Source organism: Medicago sativa, chromosome 4, assembly GCF_051527215.1.
Source record: "Medicago sativa cultivar Bolivia chromosome 4, Bolivia_mono, whole genome shotgun sequence".
Classification (NCBI taxonomy): Eukaryota; Viridiplantae; Streptophyta; class Magnoliopsida; order Fabales; family Fabaceae; genus Medicago; species Medicago sativa.
This window is the reverse complement of record NC_140752.1, coordinates 85,147,126-85,161,245: the sequence shown is the minus strand read 5'-3', so window position 1 is coordinate 85,161,245 and position 14,120 is coordinate 85,147,126. Positions and strand designations below refer to the sequence as shown.

The 14,120-nt window shown below is 34.0% G+C and overlaps 2 protein-coding genes and 1 long non-coding RNA gene across 4 annotated transcripts; 1 reads left to right on the top strand and 2 right to left on the bottom strand.

Moving 5' to 3' along the window:
* Window positions 1-914: 914 nt before the first annotated feature.
* Window positions 915-1,814, bottom strand: LOC146933014 (uncharacterized). The gene is made up of 2 exons (XR_015008414.1): window positions 1,726-1,814; window positions 915-1,319 (listed from the first exon to the last, which is right to left on the bottom strand). It is a non-coding gene; the product is annotated as an uncharacterized LOC146933014 (long non-coding RNA).
* Window positions 1,815-5,413: 3,599 nt separating this feature from the next.
* On the top strand, window positions 5,414-8,749 carry CYP77A5P (cytochrome P450, family 77, subfamily A, polypeptide 5). Its single transcript, XM_085704741.1, has 6 exons — window positions 5,414-6,088; window positions 7,039-7,149; window positions 7,252-7,468; window positions 7,611-7,944; window positions 8,073-8,134; window positions 8,245-8,749. Exons 1-6 carry the CDS (start codon window positions 5,552-5,554, stop codon window positions 8,316-8,318), a joined length of 1,335 nt encoding a protein of 444 aa, XP_085560867.1. The 5' UTR covers window positions 5,414-5,551; the 3' UTR covers window positions 8,319-8,749.
* A 756-nt stretch (window positions 8,750-9,505) lies between these two features.
* LOC146933012 (uncharacterized) lies at window positions 9,506-12,531 on the bottom strand. 2 transcript variants are annotated; one of them, XM_085704743.1, is made up of 5 exons: window positions 12,233-12,531; window positions 11,748-12,146; window positions 10,203-10,617; window positions 9,903-10,113; window positions 9,506-9,810 (listed from the first exon to the last, which is right to left on the bottom strand). In XM_085704743.1, the coding sequence occupies exons 1-4, from the start codon at window positions 12,465-12,467 to the stop codon at window positions 9,912-9,914; spliced, it is 1,251 nt and encodes a 416-aa protein (XP_085560869.1). In that variant the 5' UTR covers window positions 12,468-12,531; the 3' UTR covers window positions 9,506-9,810; window positions 9,903-9,911. The 2 variants fall into 2 exon arrangements, with proteins under 2 accessions (XP_085560869.1, XP_085560868.1); XM_085704742.1 differs by having other exon boundaries at window positions 9,506-10,113.
* Window positions 12,532-14,120: the final 1,589 nt, after the last annotated feature.

Here is a 14,120-nt window from a genome sequence, read left to right as displayed (position 1 = left end):
CTTTCTCATGTACTCACTATTTAATATTCAATCATTTAATGTCACACTACTTTCTCATGTTTAAATATTTTTTAAGAAATACTAACTGCTGGGTTAATTATTTTTGCTTATGAGTATCAGTACCCATTTTTTCTCATCCAAATCAAAGAATTACCCTTTTTTGTCACTAGACCTTGCACCCGTGCTGCCGCACGGGTCATATTGATGGCAAACAAAATAGTCAATTATATTGTTAATTGATAATCTATTTATGCAAATACAATGTTAAAAATAATAATACAACTTAAAAAAAAGGGAACAAATCATGCTGGTACATTACGAAAAATTTCCTTGTAAACAACATTGTATTTAGGATGATTTGAATCATTCAAAAATTCGCCGCAATCTAAAATATGAGAACCATCTCCACCATATACTAACAAATACAGGTGTTTCATTTGTTGAAACTGACATTAAATATATGGTAGTTTGTCCACAAAGATTAGTTTTCGAATAGTTGTTCGAAACGAATATCTTAATCATTTTGGATACTCGCCGCTACATAGGGAAACATAGAATTATGATTTGAATAATAACTAACTTGAGATCAGTTATGAATTGACTATGGGTAGATGTCGAAAAATTTCCTTTCCAGGAGAAAAAAGGCAAAGTTTATTTGAATGCATTTTGTGCCTTGTAACTGCAATCTTGGTTTAACAGTCAACGCAATTTAAGATATTAGATGCACTGATGGATAAGATAACACGGTTTCTTAGATTATCTTGCAGTGAATAATTCCATCAGTTCTTGCTTCTTGAAAAATTAGAATATTAGCTATACGTAACAGATATGAAGTTATGATTGATGGTAATAATGTCATAAGCAATGAGATTATAATAAGGTACGTTGTTCATAGAAGGTTGCTCGGAATGATAACATAATAGAGATCAGTCAGCAATTTACTATACTAAGATGTCAAATAGCGTCCTGTTCAGCATTAAGTGACAAAGTTTAGCAAAAAATATTATGTGTACTGTAACTACTATGGTTTAACAGTCACCAAACTTTAAAACATAAGTTGAACTGATCGCATGCATTTTGTAGATACAATGAGTTGCAGTGTAAGGTTTTAATCTGATGCTTTTTTCCAATCGTATAATAGAGTATGTTGCAGAGAAAATATATTGTCAGCTATCGCTTCACAGAGATTTAGGAAATTAGTTATACTTAACGGATACGAAGTGGTGATACCAGTGTAACTAAATATGGACCTTTCAATACTCGTGCTCTTTTTCTCTTCAGATTCAAGTAACTATAACTGTGTGCACCTTCATTAGAACCTACAAATTAAAAAATAAAAGTTTAGAACATCAAAAGGTAAGAATTAAAAAAAAAAAAAGTTCAGAACAATCAAATGGAATATATGAATTAAGTAATAGTAGTTTTAGCACGTTCTACTATAATCACAATGAAACAACTTTTTTATAAGCACAATGAAACAATTGTTCCCCATCTGCAAAATGTGTAGACAAAATTTTATCAAATAAACAATAAAAGATTAACAATCACAACATTCTCATGTCTAGTCCATCTCAAGGAAGTTTGAAAATTGAAAAAACCAAAGAGACACAATCAAAATAGATAGTTAACTGAATCAGATGCTACAGGAAATTTATTTGCAAAAGAATGAACACTGGATATCACACAACCATGATTAGAGAAACAAATTAGAGAGAACATACATACCTTCTATTAGTTTCTTTCCTACGGACAACATAATTCGAAGTTATTTAATTCCTCAATGATTCACTAAAAAAAAACTTAAATATAGATGATAGCAGCAGAAGAGGCATTGGTCTGTTTTCATAACCGCAACCACCACCTGAATTCTTCAACCTGCAGTGGGAAGGGTGAATTTCGTGTTTGTGATTGTGATTTCTGGTGATGCAATTTCACAAAGGTGGGGTCGGAAATTAGGGTTTTCCAACACTTACTTACATACCTGAATCGAAGAAAATATCTTATAGGAAGAAACGAAAGTACATCAAGGATGAGATCGCTAGAGAGGATCGAGGGGACTGCCGGCGACGGAGTCATTGTCATGGCGGTGATGGTAATGACGTGATGAAAGTTGACCGCGACGATGGTTTGTTAACGGTGACGACGGTGAAGGTTGGTTAGTGATGATTGTTTGGTTACTGCACTGATGGTGTGGATAATGAATGGTGATAGTGAACAGAGAAGTGAGAGAGAGGGAGATGGAACAATGAAAAAAAATGGTGTATTGAAGTTGAAAAAAAAGAGATGACACAGATAAAGTAAAAGAGATGGTTTATTTCGATTTTCATATATAAGCATCAGATTGACTATATCATTAGTTGTCGACATGTTTAAACAATGAACAAATTTTTGGAAAAAAGTTACTGTATGAAGGGAAAAAATGGTTGAAAATCACAAACTTTTGCGTTTAGATTGCGAAGGAGAAAAAAGGGTTCAAAACCGTTTGGAAAGAAAGGAAAAAGAATTAATTGGTTTTTAGAAAAGGGAGTTTAAGGTTGGATATCATGTAGTGGAAGCCAAATGATATCACAAAAACAGTAAGTGGCTTGGTGGTCAAAATGTTTTGAAGTAACCAAATATGCCATGGGTTCAAATCTTTGGAGAGAATTTTTTTCATAAATATTTTTCAAAACCCTCAAAAAAGGCAGGAGGACAAAAAGGTAATTGTGAGATATAAATTAGGTTTAAGGTTTCAATATTAGGCATGCATTGTGAACCTTCGTATTATATATTAAGATATTATAAAAAATAAAAATAAAAAATCAGTACCCAGCTTATGGAGAATGTACTTCATGTATTTTATTTAAATCTCATCCTGAAACTTCTTTCTCTTATATTTTTTAATCTCGGTTCCTTTTTATTCAATGGTCCAGTTTTTTTTTGATGTCTAAGATTCGAACCTCGAATCTTACATATATTATGCATTGTCTTTACCAACTGAGCTAAGTTAGGGACCAATAGTCCAGGTTTAAGTATTCTTTTTTTTTTTTAAGGAGGTTTAAGTATTCTTTGGTGTGAATGGAAAAAATTAATTCCGATTTCCTCTTTTTATAAGTAGAATTTATTGTATATTTTATATTTATTAAAGAGAAAAGTTTTATTTTTGTCAACAAAAAAAAAGAGAAAAGTTTTATTATTATTAAATGTTTTCAGCTGGGACTTGGGTTGACCCATGTTTCCTTTGAGGGTCATATATCTTCTTTCCGTCCTTTTGGTATGACAAAGAGACCACATATGGTAGGCAGGTGGAGGGTAGAGGTAATTGTTATTAGGGTTAAATGTATTTATTGTCTCTATTTTCTAAATACTAAAGTTTTTTTTTTGGTGGTCGGGGTTTGAACCCCAGACCTTGTATATATCATGCATTGTTCCAAGTTCCAACCAACTGAGTTTAGCTCACGAGGACTAAATACTAAAGTTTTGATGGCTCATTGCATTTTTGGGTCATTTTTGCTTATATGAATTATTTATTAATGATATGGTAGCGCTTATGTGACTTTTTTGTTGACATGAATATTGAAAGGGGTGATAAGCTACGCCAAGTCATTAATCAATGATTCACATAAGTAAAAATGGCTTCAAAATGGGGTGGAGTTGGAAAATTTAGAAGGAAAAAAAATAGTTGGGGCCAAAAATTAGGTTTTTAAAATGAGGATCAAAATTTTATTTATTTATTTTTTTAAATAGAGGAATCAAAAATACTTTAATCCTTATCATTGTAATTTAATATTGCATGTTATAGTTGTCATCAATAAGAGCATACAGGAATTGTTAAGAGAAATGTATTTTTGATGTCAAATACGATTCTTTGATTTTTGAGATGTGTGTAGATTGTAAAAGATAAAAAGTAAAGTAGAGATAAATATATGAGATATCATATCACATAAGGTGTCTGAATTTTTATGTTCAAATAATGGTGTTCAAATTAAACTACTCCTATATATTAATAAAAAACTAATGATTTCTCATCAATATTTTGACAATTTTAATATTGTTACTTTGCATCACCCTACATCATTATATTATCATCTATACATTCTAAATCGTTCCAAAATTTTAGTAATTGGGAAAAAATGAAAAGAGAAAATAAAGAAGATCCATTTTCTCTGTCTTTTTCTTTTTATTTGATAAAGGAGAAGATCCATTTTCTACAGTTATAGACTAGAGTACCTTTATTATCAGTCATCCAATGGGTAACATATTAGTCTGCCTACGATATATCTTGTTACAAAACTTGTGTGAAAGGTTTGTCGAAGAATCTTTTGGTAGGTACCATTTTTTATTTTTTACTTAATAAGTCAGCTGCAGGTCATTGAAATCTTTTAGTTTTTATAGCTATATTGTACTGCATGAAAAACGATTCAATAAAGTATTGATTTTTTTTTTTTTAGGGAATAAAGTATTGATATTATTGTACGGTTTTGGCCTTTTAGGGTCATCGTGTGAATTATTGCGATGTTAACCGGTACATCCCATTACTTTATGTTAAAGTTAACAATGATTTTTGTTTTTTATGTGAAAATGATATTTTCTTTTAAAACTACTTTGAAAGAGGGGCATCGCAAAGAGTTGGAACTCGAATTCCTCACTTATTCACTTAATATAATTCATAAGAGGGACACTCATTTTTTTTATTTAAATGAGTTTCAAGTGTACATATCACTCATTTGAGGAACTGATGGAGGCAACAGTGCTGGAAAGTGTTTCGATACGGTGGCGACGAAGTCTTCACGGCGAGATGAAAGGTGTCTACAAGCACGTTAGCACTCCAATGCTCAAGTCAGTGTAGGAAATGAGATGAAATGTGTAAAAAAAAGTGTGGGAAAAGTGAATCATACCTTGGGGGTGAAGTTAAGTCACCCTTATACATACGTATGTGAGAATAACCGTCTCTGTGTAGTGTGGCGCTTCATCAAGAGGTCGTTGGGAGACACGGGTACGGTGTCTAGTGTACGAGGGCGTGGTCAGTTCAGGTGGCCTGCACCAGAGTTAGGGTGCTTCCCAAGTGATGTGTGTTGATCCGACATGCTCCTTGTCCACGTGTCAGCGTTGGATTGACTTTCTAGCCGGTCCAGAACAAATAGTAGTACTTAATAAGCACTCAATCCCTCCAACATAGTATCTTACACAAATTTTTTAAATAGGACCGACTAATCAACTATCAATTACTTTATATTATTACATTTCAATTTTTTAATACTAAAAAAGTTTGGATCTCACTTAAAAATTGAGGTCTCTGACCCCTAGAAAATTTCTAACAGATAGCCTTCAAAATTTAAGACCTCACTTGGGATGGTCTAACTTGACAACAAAACAAAAGTAAAAAAAATAATATTCCAAAAATATAAATTTGCCATACATGTAAACATGATACAACGTTAGAAAGAAAAGACAAACATAAATCATAGCAGGTTTGATACACCATAGACAAAAGCAATTAAAAAATGATTGTTGTGTTAACATAGATTACTTCACAAATCATTGATCAAAATTCACTATACACAAAGTTTCAATGGATTCATCTGGGTTGAAATTGCAATTGCAATTACAAACGAAATCATCACTATCACACAGTTTTCTCTGTTCTCCTCATACCCTTTCCACCAACAATTCAAAACACTCCAATTCCATCACCTTCACAAACCGTTTCATCAAAAAATCTACTCATTTTTCCACTATCATGGCTTCTTCTACTACATCAACAGCAAAACCAATTGCATATGGTTTCAAAACTTTGTTAGAAACCTTCACTGTTGATGTACATAGAGCAGAGAATAGACCTTTGAATGTCCCCTTAATTGCTCCGTTTACAATTGCTTCTTCAAAATTGGACAAGGTAGAAAATGTTGCAATTAGAGTTGAATTGAGTAACGGTGCCGTAGGGTGGGGTGAAGCACCAATTTTACCTTTTGTTACTGCTGAGGATCAAAACACAGCTATGGTTAAAGCTTCAGAGGCATGTGAGTTCCTGTTGAAGTGCCCTGCATTAACATTGGGTTCTATGTTGACTGAGATTGGTGATATTCTTCCAGGACATCAATTTGCTTCAGTGAGTTTTATTCTCAATTTGATCTTACTCAACCCTTTAACTTGTATTGTTTTTTATTCTCAATTTAGTCCATGTTTGGATGGGTGGTGAGTTTGTCAAAATCGCAGAGGCCCGCTGTGGCTCTCTCAATCTCAGTGCGAATCTAAACATGTACTGAATGTTTCTTATGATCTGTTACTTTTTTCACTCATTTTAAGTACTTTTGAAAGGCCTTTTGTTATACAAACTACTTGATTTTGAATAAAAGATGTAACTGTAATTTTCTATTTGTGGTAACTTTGAACATTATAGGAGGATAGTTAGTTACAAATTTTGAGATAATTTTCAATCTTAAATTTTGCATTTTACATAGTAATATTGCTTGACTTTTCCTTCTGATCAGGGCTCAGTACTTCTGTTATTTTCTCAGCTTAATTTTGAGAAAGTCTACTTTTTTTGATTGAAAGTTGCTAAATTTTTCTGTTTCTGGAATCAAGATCAAGATGATAATTCAGATAGAAGAACGAAAAAGTTTTTGTTAATGCTTTCTTTGTAAATTGTAATGATGGTGCTCTCTATTCAGGGTTGGTATGAGGGACCAGAACTGGGCCAATGATTATGATAGTGTTGAGAATATAGTTAATATATTAATGACCCCATGAAATTCCAACTCAGCTAATTAGTTCTTCCTTTTACCAATTTTGTATGTGTACAAAAATGTCTTTCTAAATTAGCAAAGAAGATTATGTTTGCTCATAGTAAAAGGATTACAAAAAGGAATATAATTTGATAAGCTCAATTGCAAGGAACTAGTATGACTTTATTGTTCTAACTTATTTTGTTCAAATTGTTTCTGAGCAGTTTCAATTTCAGATGATGTTGAACTGGTTTCCATGTGATCACAAATTTGTGAAATATGATGTTTGTTTTTATGGAAATTTCACTTCGGTCTATATTTTTCAACATTGAAGGTTAGGGCTGGAGTGGAGATGGCAGTAATCGATGCTGTCGCAAGTAGTATTCGTGTGCCATTGTGGAGGCTTTTTGGTGGTGCTTCAAATACCATAACCACTGATATAACAGTTAAGATCTTATGCAATCTCAGAGAAATGCTTATGATGAATATAATAATTTTACGAAAGTAAGTGAAAAAACAAATTTAAGCCAACTTATTACATTTGCAGATCCCTATTGTTTCTTCAGATGAAGCAGCTGAATTGGCTTCTAAGTACTATAAACAAGGATTTAAAACTTTAAAACTGAAGGTGGGGAAGAATCTCAATGCAGATATAGAAGTGCTTCAAGCTATACGTGTCGCCCACCCTGAGTGTCAGTTTATTCTAGATGCTAACGAAGGCTATAATTCTAACGAAGCAGTGGAAGTCCTTGAGAAATTGCATGGTTAAAACCTACATAATTGAACTATATTTCTCCATATATGATCCAAATGATTGTCATTGCTGCATTACAAAATGCACACATGCACCTTAATTGCATTATTTTTGGCAATTCGTTTAGGAACTTAGTTTGTTTTGTATTACAGAATTGGGGTTGACCCCTGTTCTATTTGAGCAACCAGTTCATAGAGATGATTGGGATGGTCTTGGATATGTGAGTAACATAGCAAGAGAAAGGTATGGAGTATCTGTTGCAGCTGATGAGAGCTGTAGAAGTTTAGTTGATGTTTACAGGATTGTGGAGGGAAATCTTGTAGACGTCATTAACATTAAGCTTGCAAAAGTTGGAGTTATAGGTGCATTGGATATTATTGAAAAAGCAAGAGCAGCAGGTTTGGATTTGATGATTGGTGGTATGGTTGAGACAAGACTTGCTATGGGGTTTGCTGGTCATCTTGCTGCTGGCCTTGGATGTTTCAAGTAAGTATTGTATTTTATTTGAAATGTCTGAGCCTTTTTCCCAGATTATGCTGCTTCATATTGTTTTCCTAAGGCATTGTTCAATTTCTATTTATTATATTGTTTAAATATTGCAAGCTCTTTTGTAGGTTTATTGACCTAGACACCCCACTTTTGCTATCAGATGATCCAGTTCTCGAAGGCTATGAAGGTATATACTCTAATACCCTATTGTTTCTCCTTTATAGTTTTTCATGGAAAGGTTTGGTTAGATTTTGATGTCTTTGCAATCTGATGAGACTAATGCATTTCATTGAACAGTTTCAGGTGCCACTTACACGCTCACAAATGCTAGGGGACATGGTGGGTTCCTTCATTGGGACAATCTTGCTTAGCAAGTAATGAAATTTCTTGCACAATATAACTCCACTTTAATAAAGAGAAGCAGGAACTTCTTGTCTCAAAATGTGTTTGTATACCAAGTATAGTTCTTATCTTCACTTAGGAAAAGAGAATGTTGGAGAGAAATTATACCTCCAAGAAGGACTCAGTTTATTGCTACTTTTATTATATTGAAAAACATCTCCAATCACAGGCAAGAATTGATCAGAGCAGTAACATGTACGAGTCTTGGCAGTTATTACTCACACAAAGTCATGTTTCTTCCTGTTGATAACTTTAAACCTTGTCTTCAAGGGCTAGTTTACTCTTCATTTTACGGCTTCTGCCATGGTAGACCAAATATTTAATGTTTTGTGCGGTTAAGATGATGAGACACATGCAAAACCCTGGTTGAGGAAGTTAACACGCACGCAATGCTTGATTATGCAGTAGCAGTAGATATTGTTTTAAGATTTGCATGGAAAACTTCCTAAAATGTTTTTTTTTTTTTTTTGCTACATGGTACCAAGTTTTTCTGAGAGAGTAAGATTTATGTTCGGTCTTTCTTCAGTTTATCGCATTTTATTATAATTAAACGAACATTTTTTCGTAAGCATAAGTGCTATTAGGTGCGATTTCTATACTCGTGAAAATCGAAGAAGGATTATGTGCTTATGTTGCATTGGAAGGTCAAAGTGAAATTTCCGCTTTTGGTAGAATTCATGGGGAGGTGGGTAACATCACGGGTGATATTGAAAAGAATTTGCCCTCACTCTTTGCCGTGAAATGTCTCAATTTGCACCAAACATCATTTCCCTTTAATAAAACTAGCAAATATTGTATTCAAGTTTGATATTCCAATAGGAACAGGTCGATCTCGGTCTTTTCACCATTAATTTTTTTCCAAAGGACCAGATCAATGTTAGCCATTCCCATTAAAGAAAAGTCCAGGAGAAAGACCCGTCCATTCCTTTATTAAACCGACCTTACAAATTATTACAAGCAGTAAATTCTTTGTTCTCCATTTACGAAATCCAAATTTGGATAGGTTGATCGACCCTCAACATATACATAATTAAACTCCTATGTTGAAAAAACAAGAGCTGCGATTAGTACCGTTTGTACAAATTACCCCATTTTCTTGCTATGCATTGAGCATCAACGAATCAACGTTCAGTTAAAAAAAAACAGATCAACCAAGTGCTCAAGGATTAACTATCTTTTAACTGTTAGCAATCAGCATTGCAGGGAACAACACTTATGTACATTACATGATATTATTGGTGAAAAAGACAAGTAACTCTCAAAAGCATGTCAAAAAGTCAGCCAGCGTAAACCACCGTCTACAGGTAAAAACAACATGGGCAATCCTAAGCACTAAATATGAAAGATATAAATAAAGATTGGCCCTTGTGAGTTTCCTATCATTTTTGGGGTGAGTATCAGATCTCCCCAGCCTTATCCCAGTATGCAAAGGTGTTTCTGAAAATAGAACCTAGACTGCAACTACAAAGATAAGATAAAAATCATAGAAACAAAAATCCGAGAACAACAATGAATTTTGGCAGTTGAAATGTTACAAAATTCCCGCGTCAAACCTGAAAACCTCAAGCAGGAGCTTGATTGGATTCTCGCAATCTCAAGGACTTAGCATGCAGCCTCTTCATGAAAGCAGGATTGCCTTTGAGCCTCTCTTTCACATAGGAAGTCCGGGCATCGTCTACTAGTTTATTAGCTTTACCGGCTTCCTCAATGAGTGAGAGAAGAGTCCTCAAGCAGTCCTTTCTGTTTTCTTCACGATGTTCAAACCTTCAAATATGGAAAGGAAAATTTTAAATACGCAAGTTTTATAAAATTGAATAATGCAGAAATAAACTTTTGCTTATATTGCATTTTACCTCTCACTAGTAATTGTAAGCTCGTCTCTCCCGGGATGATAACGCTTTCCAACCAATTCTCTGAGACGGCGAAATTGGTATTTTGAAAGTCCAAGCTCCTTTACAGTTACAGATAGTTTCACTTTCCTGTTTTTGGGATGCCATGCATCGCCACCAGGAGCAAATACTACCCGAGTTACCCACCGGAGAATTGGGCCTTCACCAGGCGGATCATCGGAATCCTTTTTCTTGTCTGGCACAGAAGCATCAACAGGCTGCATGGCCGCTTCTTTTTCTGCCGTCTGAATATATTCCATCACAAGCTCATCCTCAAACTTCTTATACTGTTCATAAGCAGCTTCAGGTTCAAGTTCCCCTCTTTCACACATGTCCCCTAGCTCATTATATTTTGTTTCCACCTTCTGTTTTATGTCATCTAGATAGATATCAAAGCATAGAAAATAATTAAAAAGAGTACCCAAACTGCAAGGTCATGACCACATTTCAATTCAAACATCATATCATTTCAACACAAATTCCATGGTGAGGCCAGAACAAGCAATAAATGTCAAGCACGTGTATCAAACCCTTACGACAGCCTTGCACATTGAAATTGGACAGATTCCTAAAAAACCAAATTCTAAAAAACCAAATTGACAGTCAAATTCATAACTAGGAAAACTCTTTCAAAAATGACTATTTCCTACCAGCAAATTAAAAGCAAAACACACATTCCCTCATATTCTCCTCTATCCTATACTGACTAATTCCTTCAACACTGCACCACACCACAGGATATCAATCGATAATAATCAAACAACACAAACTTAATATGCTGCATCGCAATAGCATATCAATGGATGACAAACCAACCATGGAGATAACGAGTGTGTTTGGAAGATCTTTAGGCTTTGTTTGCACGTTTGAAGGGGAGGGGCTTCGGAAAAAGGGAAGGAGCAAGTGCAAGAAATAGAGGACTTTGGGAGGGGAGGGCTTTGGGGGGACTCATTTTTCTTCATAATATAAAATCCTCCTCATTTGAGGGAACTCAAAATTTGTATTGGAGGAAGGTTTGGAGTTTATGAATTCTTCAAACACTTTCAAAATATGGGAAAGGTTTCTCCATTTTCCCCTATATTTCCCACCCCCTAAAGCCCTCCCCTCCAAACTCCCAAACAAAGCATTATGGTCCTAATCTCCAACACAAAGCCTTAGTTGAGTTTGTTTCATGACATAAGCACTTATGCAAGCATTTGGGGGAGAGCTTGCAAGTTACAAAAATATCTTATGATGGTTCAATAATCTCCCAAAAATAGCTAATGAAAACAGCTAATAACTTACAACTTATATGAAGACAGTTTAAGCACATTTTCTCTCTTATTCGATAAGCACTTAATTAACCAACATACCCAAATGCGCCCTATATTTCCCCAAATTTATTTAGGTTCCACAATCAACAGAGCCAACCAGAATCAATTTTCAAACATAAACAAATAACAAAGTAAAGTAAGTATATAACATAATATAAATCTATGAACAATGGTGTGTTGCGTGCGTAGTATGTACCTGGAAGAAGTTTATCCCAGCTAAGCATATCTTCAAGAATATCCTCACACTCCTTAGTCTCTGTCATAAACCCATGCTTAACACCATCTTCAACAATATCAGCCCATTTCTTATCATCCATATTAAAGTACTGATCTTTAACCATTTTCTTCATAACATGATCTCTAGCATTATACAAATCATCAATCTCATTATCAGTATCATGCATTTCCTCAAAATCATTTTCAAAATCCATATCATCCACATCATCAATAGGTGCCATCTGGAGTTCATTCATAATCTCATCATCAGTTTCTTCGTGTAACCCCGATAACCTCCTCACCATAATCGCATCCATGATCGCCGGCAGCACCGTTTCGTCGTGTTTGTGTAGGTATTGGTTAATCATTGCTTTGAACTCTGAAATAAAACAAAACAAAAATTAACAGAATCAGGTTTATAATTCACATTGTGTGTATAAGAATTAACAGATTCAGGTATGAAACCTTTGTTGCCGACGTCTTTGACTTCGAGGGGGGCGGGGTCTTTTTTGATGGAGGGAAGTGTGGAAGGTTTTTCTTCATTGGTGGAGGGAGGTGGAGAGGGGTTTTCATCGGAGGAGGAGAAGAATCGGAAGCGGGAAAGAGATGAAGCGGCGAGTGGTGCGGTGGTGGAAGAGTGGTGGTGGTGGAGAAGTTTGCGAGTGTAGAAAGAAGCGTTTCTCAGTAGAAATTGTCTCATGGTTGTTTCACTTCACTCTTTCTCAATCTAGGGTTTCATTTCAGATTTCAATCTGATCTCCCTCGTTTCGCTTCTTCGTTGTGTTTAATTTTTATTATTACCATTTTGCCCCTCAAAATTATAGTGGTCCAACATGTCACCACTTGAAATTTGTTAATTGGTAAAAAAAAGTCTCTCTCAAATTGAATATCAAGTAAGACCTCGTTTGGATTGAGTTTATTTTGAGCTTATGAAAAATAATTTATGTAAATAAATAAATTTTTATTTTAATTTATAAGCTCCCACTAACGTAAGTTATATCTTCATAAACTGTTTTTTCATAAACTACCTTAAAAACTTATAAATAATACATAAAAACTTATTTATTTGCATAAATTGTTTTATATAAGCTCTAAAATAAGCTAATCCAAACGAGACCTAAGTTGGTTCTTCCATTAACTTATGTTGTTAAAGAGTTATGATGTTGTGCGTTAATTGCATACACCATCCGATCACTAATATAAGCAAAAATCCACTTTCTAGATTCATTCAATAAATGATGTATGGAGCCTATAATAAAGACTACATACATCATTAATTGAATGAACCTAGAATTTTGATGTTGTGCGTTAATTGCATATGTGATATTTCACGTAGATGACACATCAATGATATGTAGGTGTCAAATTTATCTAACTTTTAATGTAGTTTTAAAAGTATTTATTGACTTGATCTGATAGAAAATATTTGATTTTTTTTAATTATTGTATGTATTTAGTAATTAGGGTTTGAGATATAAGAATTACGATCTTTGGATCTTTGCTTGTGTTTTTTTTTTTTTATGGGTAAAACAGGGTTAAAACTCATAGGAGGAGCAATCAAGACATTTGAACTAAAAGTTGAAGAAAACTTGGCAGAGTCAACTCGCTAAGCAACTTGAATGTTGACTTTGCAAATGCAAGTCAGAGATTTATGGTGTAAAATAGGGTACAATTACTGCAATTTTGCTTCGCCAATCAAAGCGGTTTAATGTCATTTGAGTACATATGTCAATTGCATCATGGTGAAGAAATAACAGTTCGCTAAGCGAACTACAATTATGCTTAGCAAAATTCCACTTACCTTGTCACTATATATAGAACTCAACATTTGCAAAATATTTCAATTGAAAAAGAACATAAACAAAGTGGAGAAGCAGTCATGGTTACATGAATCAACCCTTGAAGCATTTTTCATCTCATTTTTTCTCAACTGTATAAAGCCACCATGACAATGAGTAGCTAACTATCTCTATTGGGATTATATGTAATTAACCGTAATCTTTTGATCATGACATTATATATATTCTTCTTATTTATGCTCTTAATGCATTTATGACTTATCAATCATAATATGATTGCTCCTGATAACTGATAACTTAATCTTTATTCGTAAATTGGATCTAGTTTTTAGGTTTTAAGTTATTTGATTTTAGGAATTATAATTTCTTCTTCACTCATACTTAGAAGAATAATGCAGACTCCAAATCATATTGTCCAATAAGTTGATATGATGAGCTTTGGTTCAAATGTCCTAGACAAAAGTGATGAAATATCCAAATGAACTAAAGAAAACTTTAATAGATAACCGTTACATATGATTTTGCTTGTTATTATCGAATTCATCCATATATCC

Coding starts and splice junctions, on each gene's coding strand:
- CYP77A5P (XM_085704741.1), top strand. CDS start 5,552: ATGGATTCATCTGGGTTGAAATTGCAATTGCAATTACAAACGAAATCA. Junction 7,150..7,251: donor CCATAACCACTGATATAACA/GTTAAGATCTTA, acceptor TTACATTTGCAG/ATCCCTATTGTTTCTTCAGA. Junction 7,469..7,610: donor AGTCCTTGAGAAATTGCATG/GTTAAAACCTAC, acceptor TTTGTATTACAG/AATTGGGGTTGACCCCTGTT.
- LOC146933012 (XM_085704742.1), bottom strand. CDS start 12,467: ATGAGACAATTTCTACTGAGAAACGCTTCTTTCTACACTCGCAAACTT. Junction 12,147..12,232: donor CAAAGACGTCGGCAACAAAG/GTTTCATACCTG, acceptor GTTTTATTTCAG/AGTTCAAAGCAATGATTAAC. Junction 10,618..11,747: donor CTGGGATAAACTTCTTCCAG/GTACATACTACG, acceptor ATATCTATCTAG/ATGACATAAAACAGAAGGTG.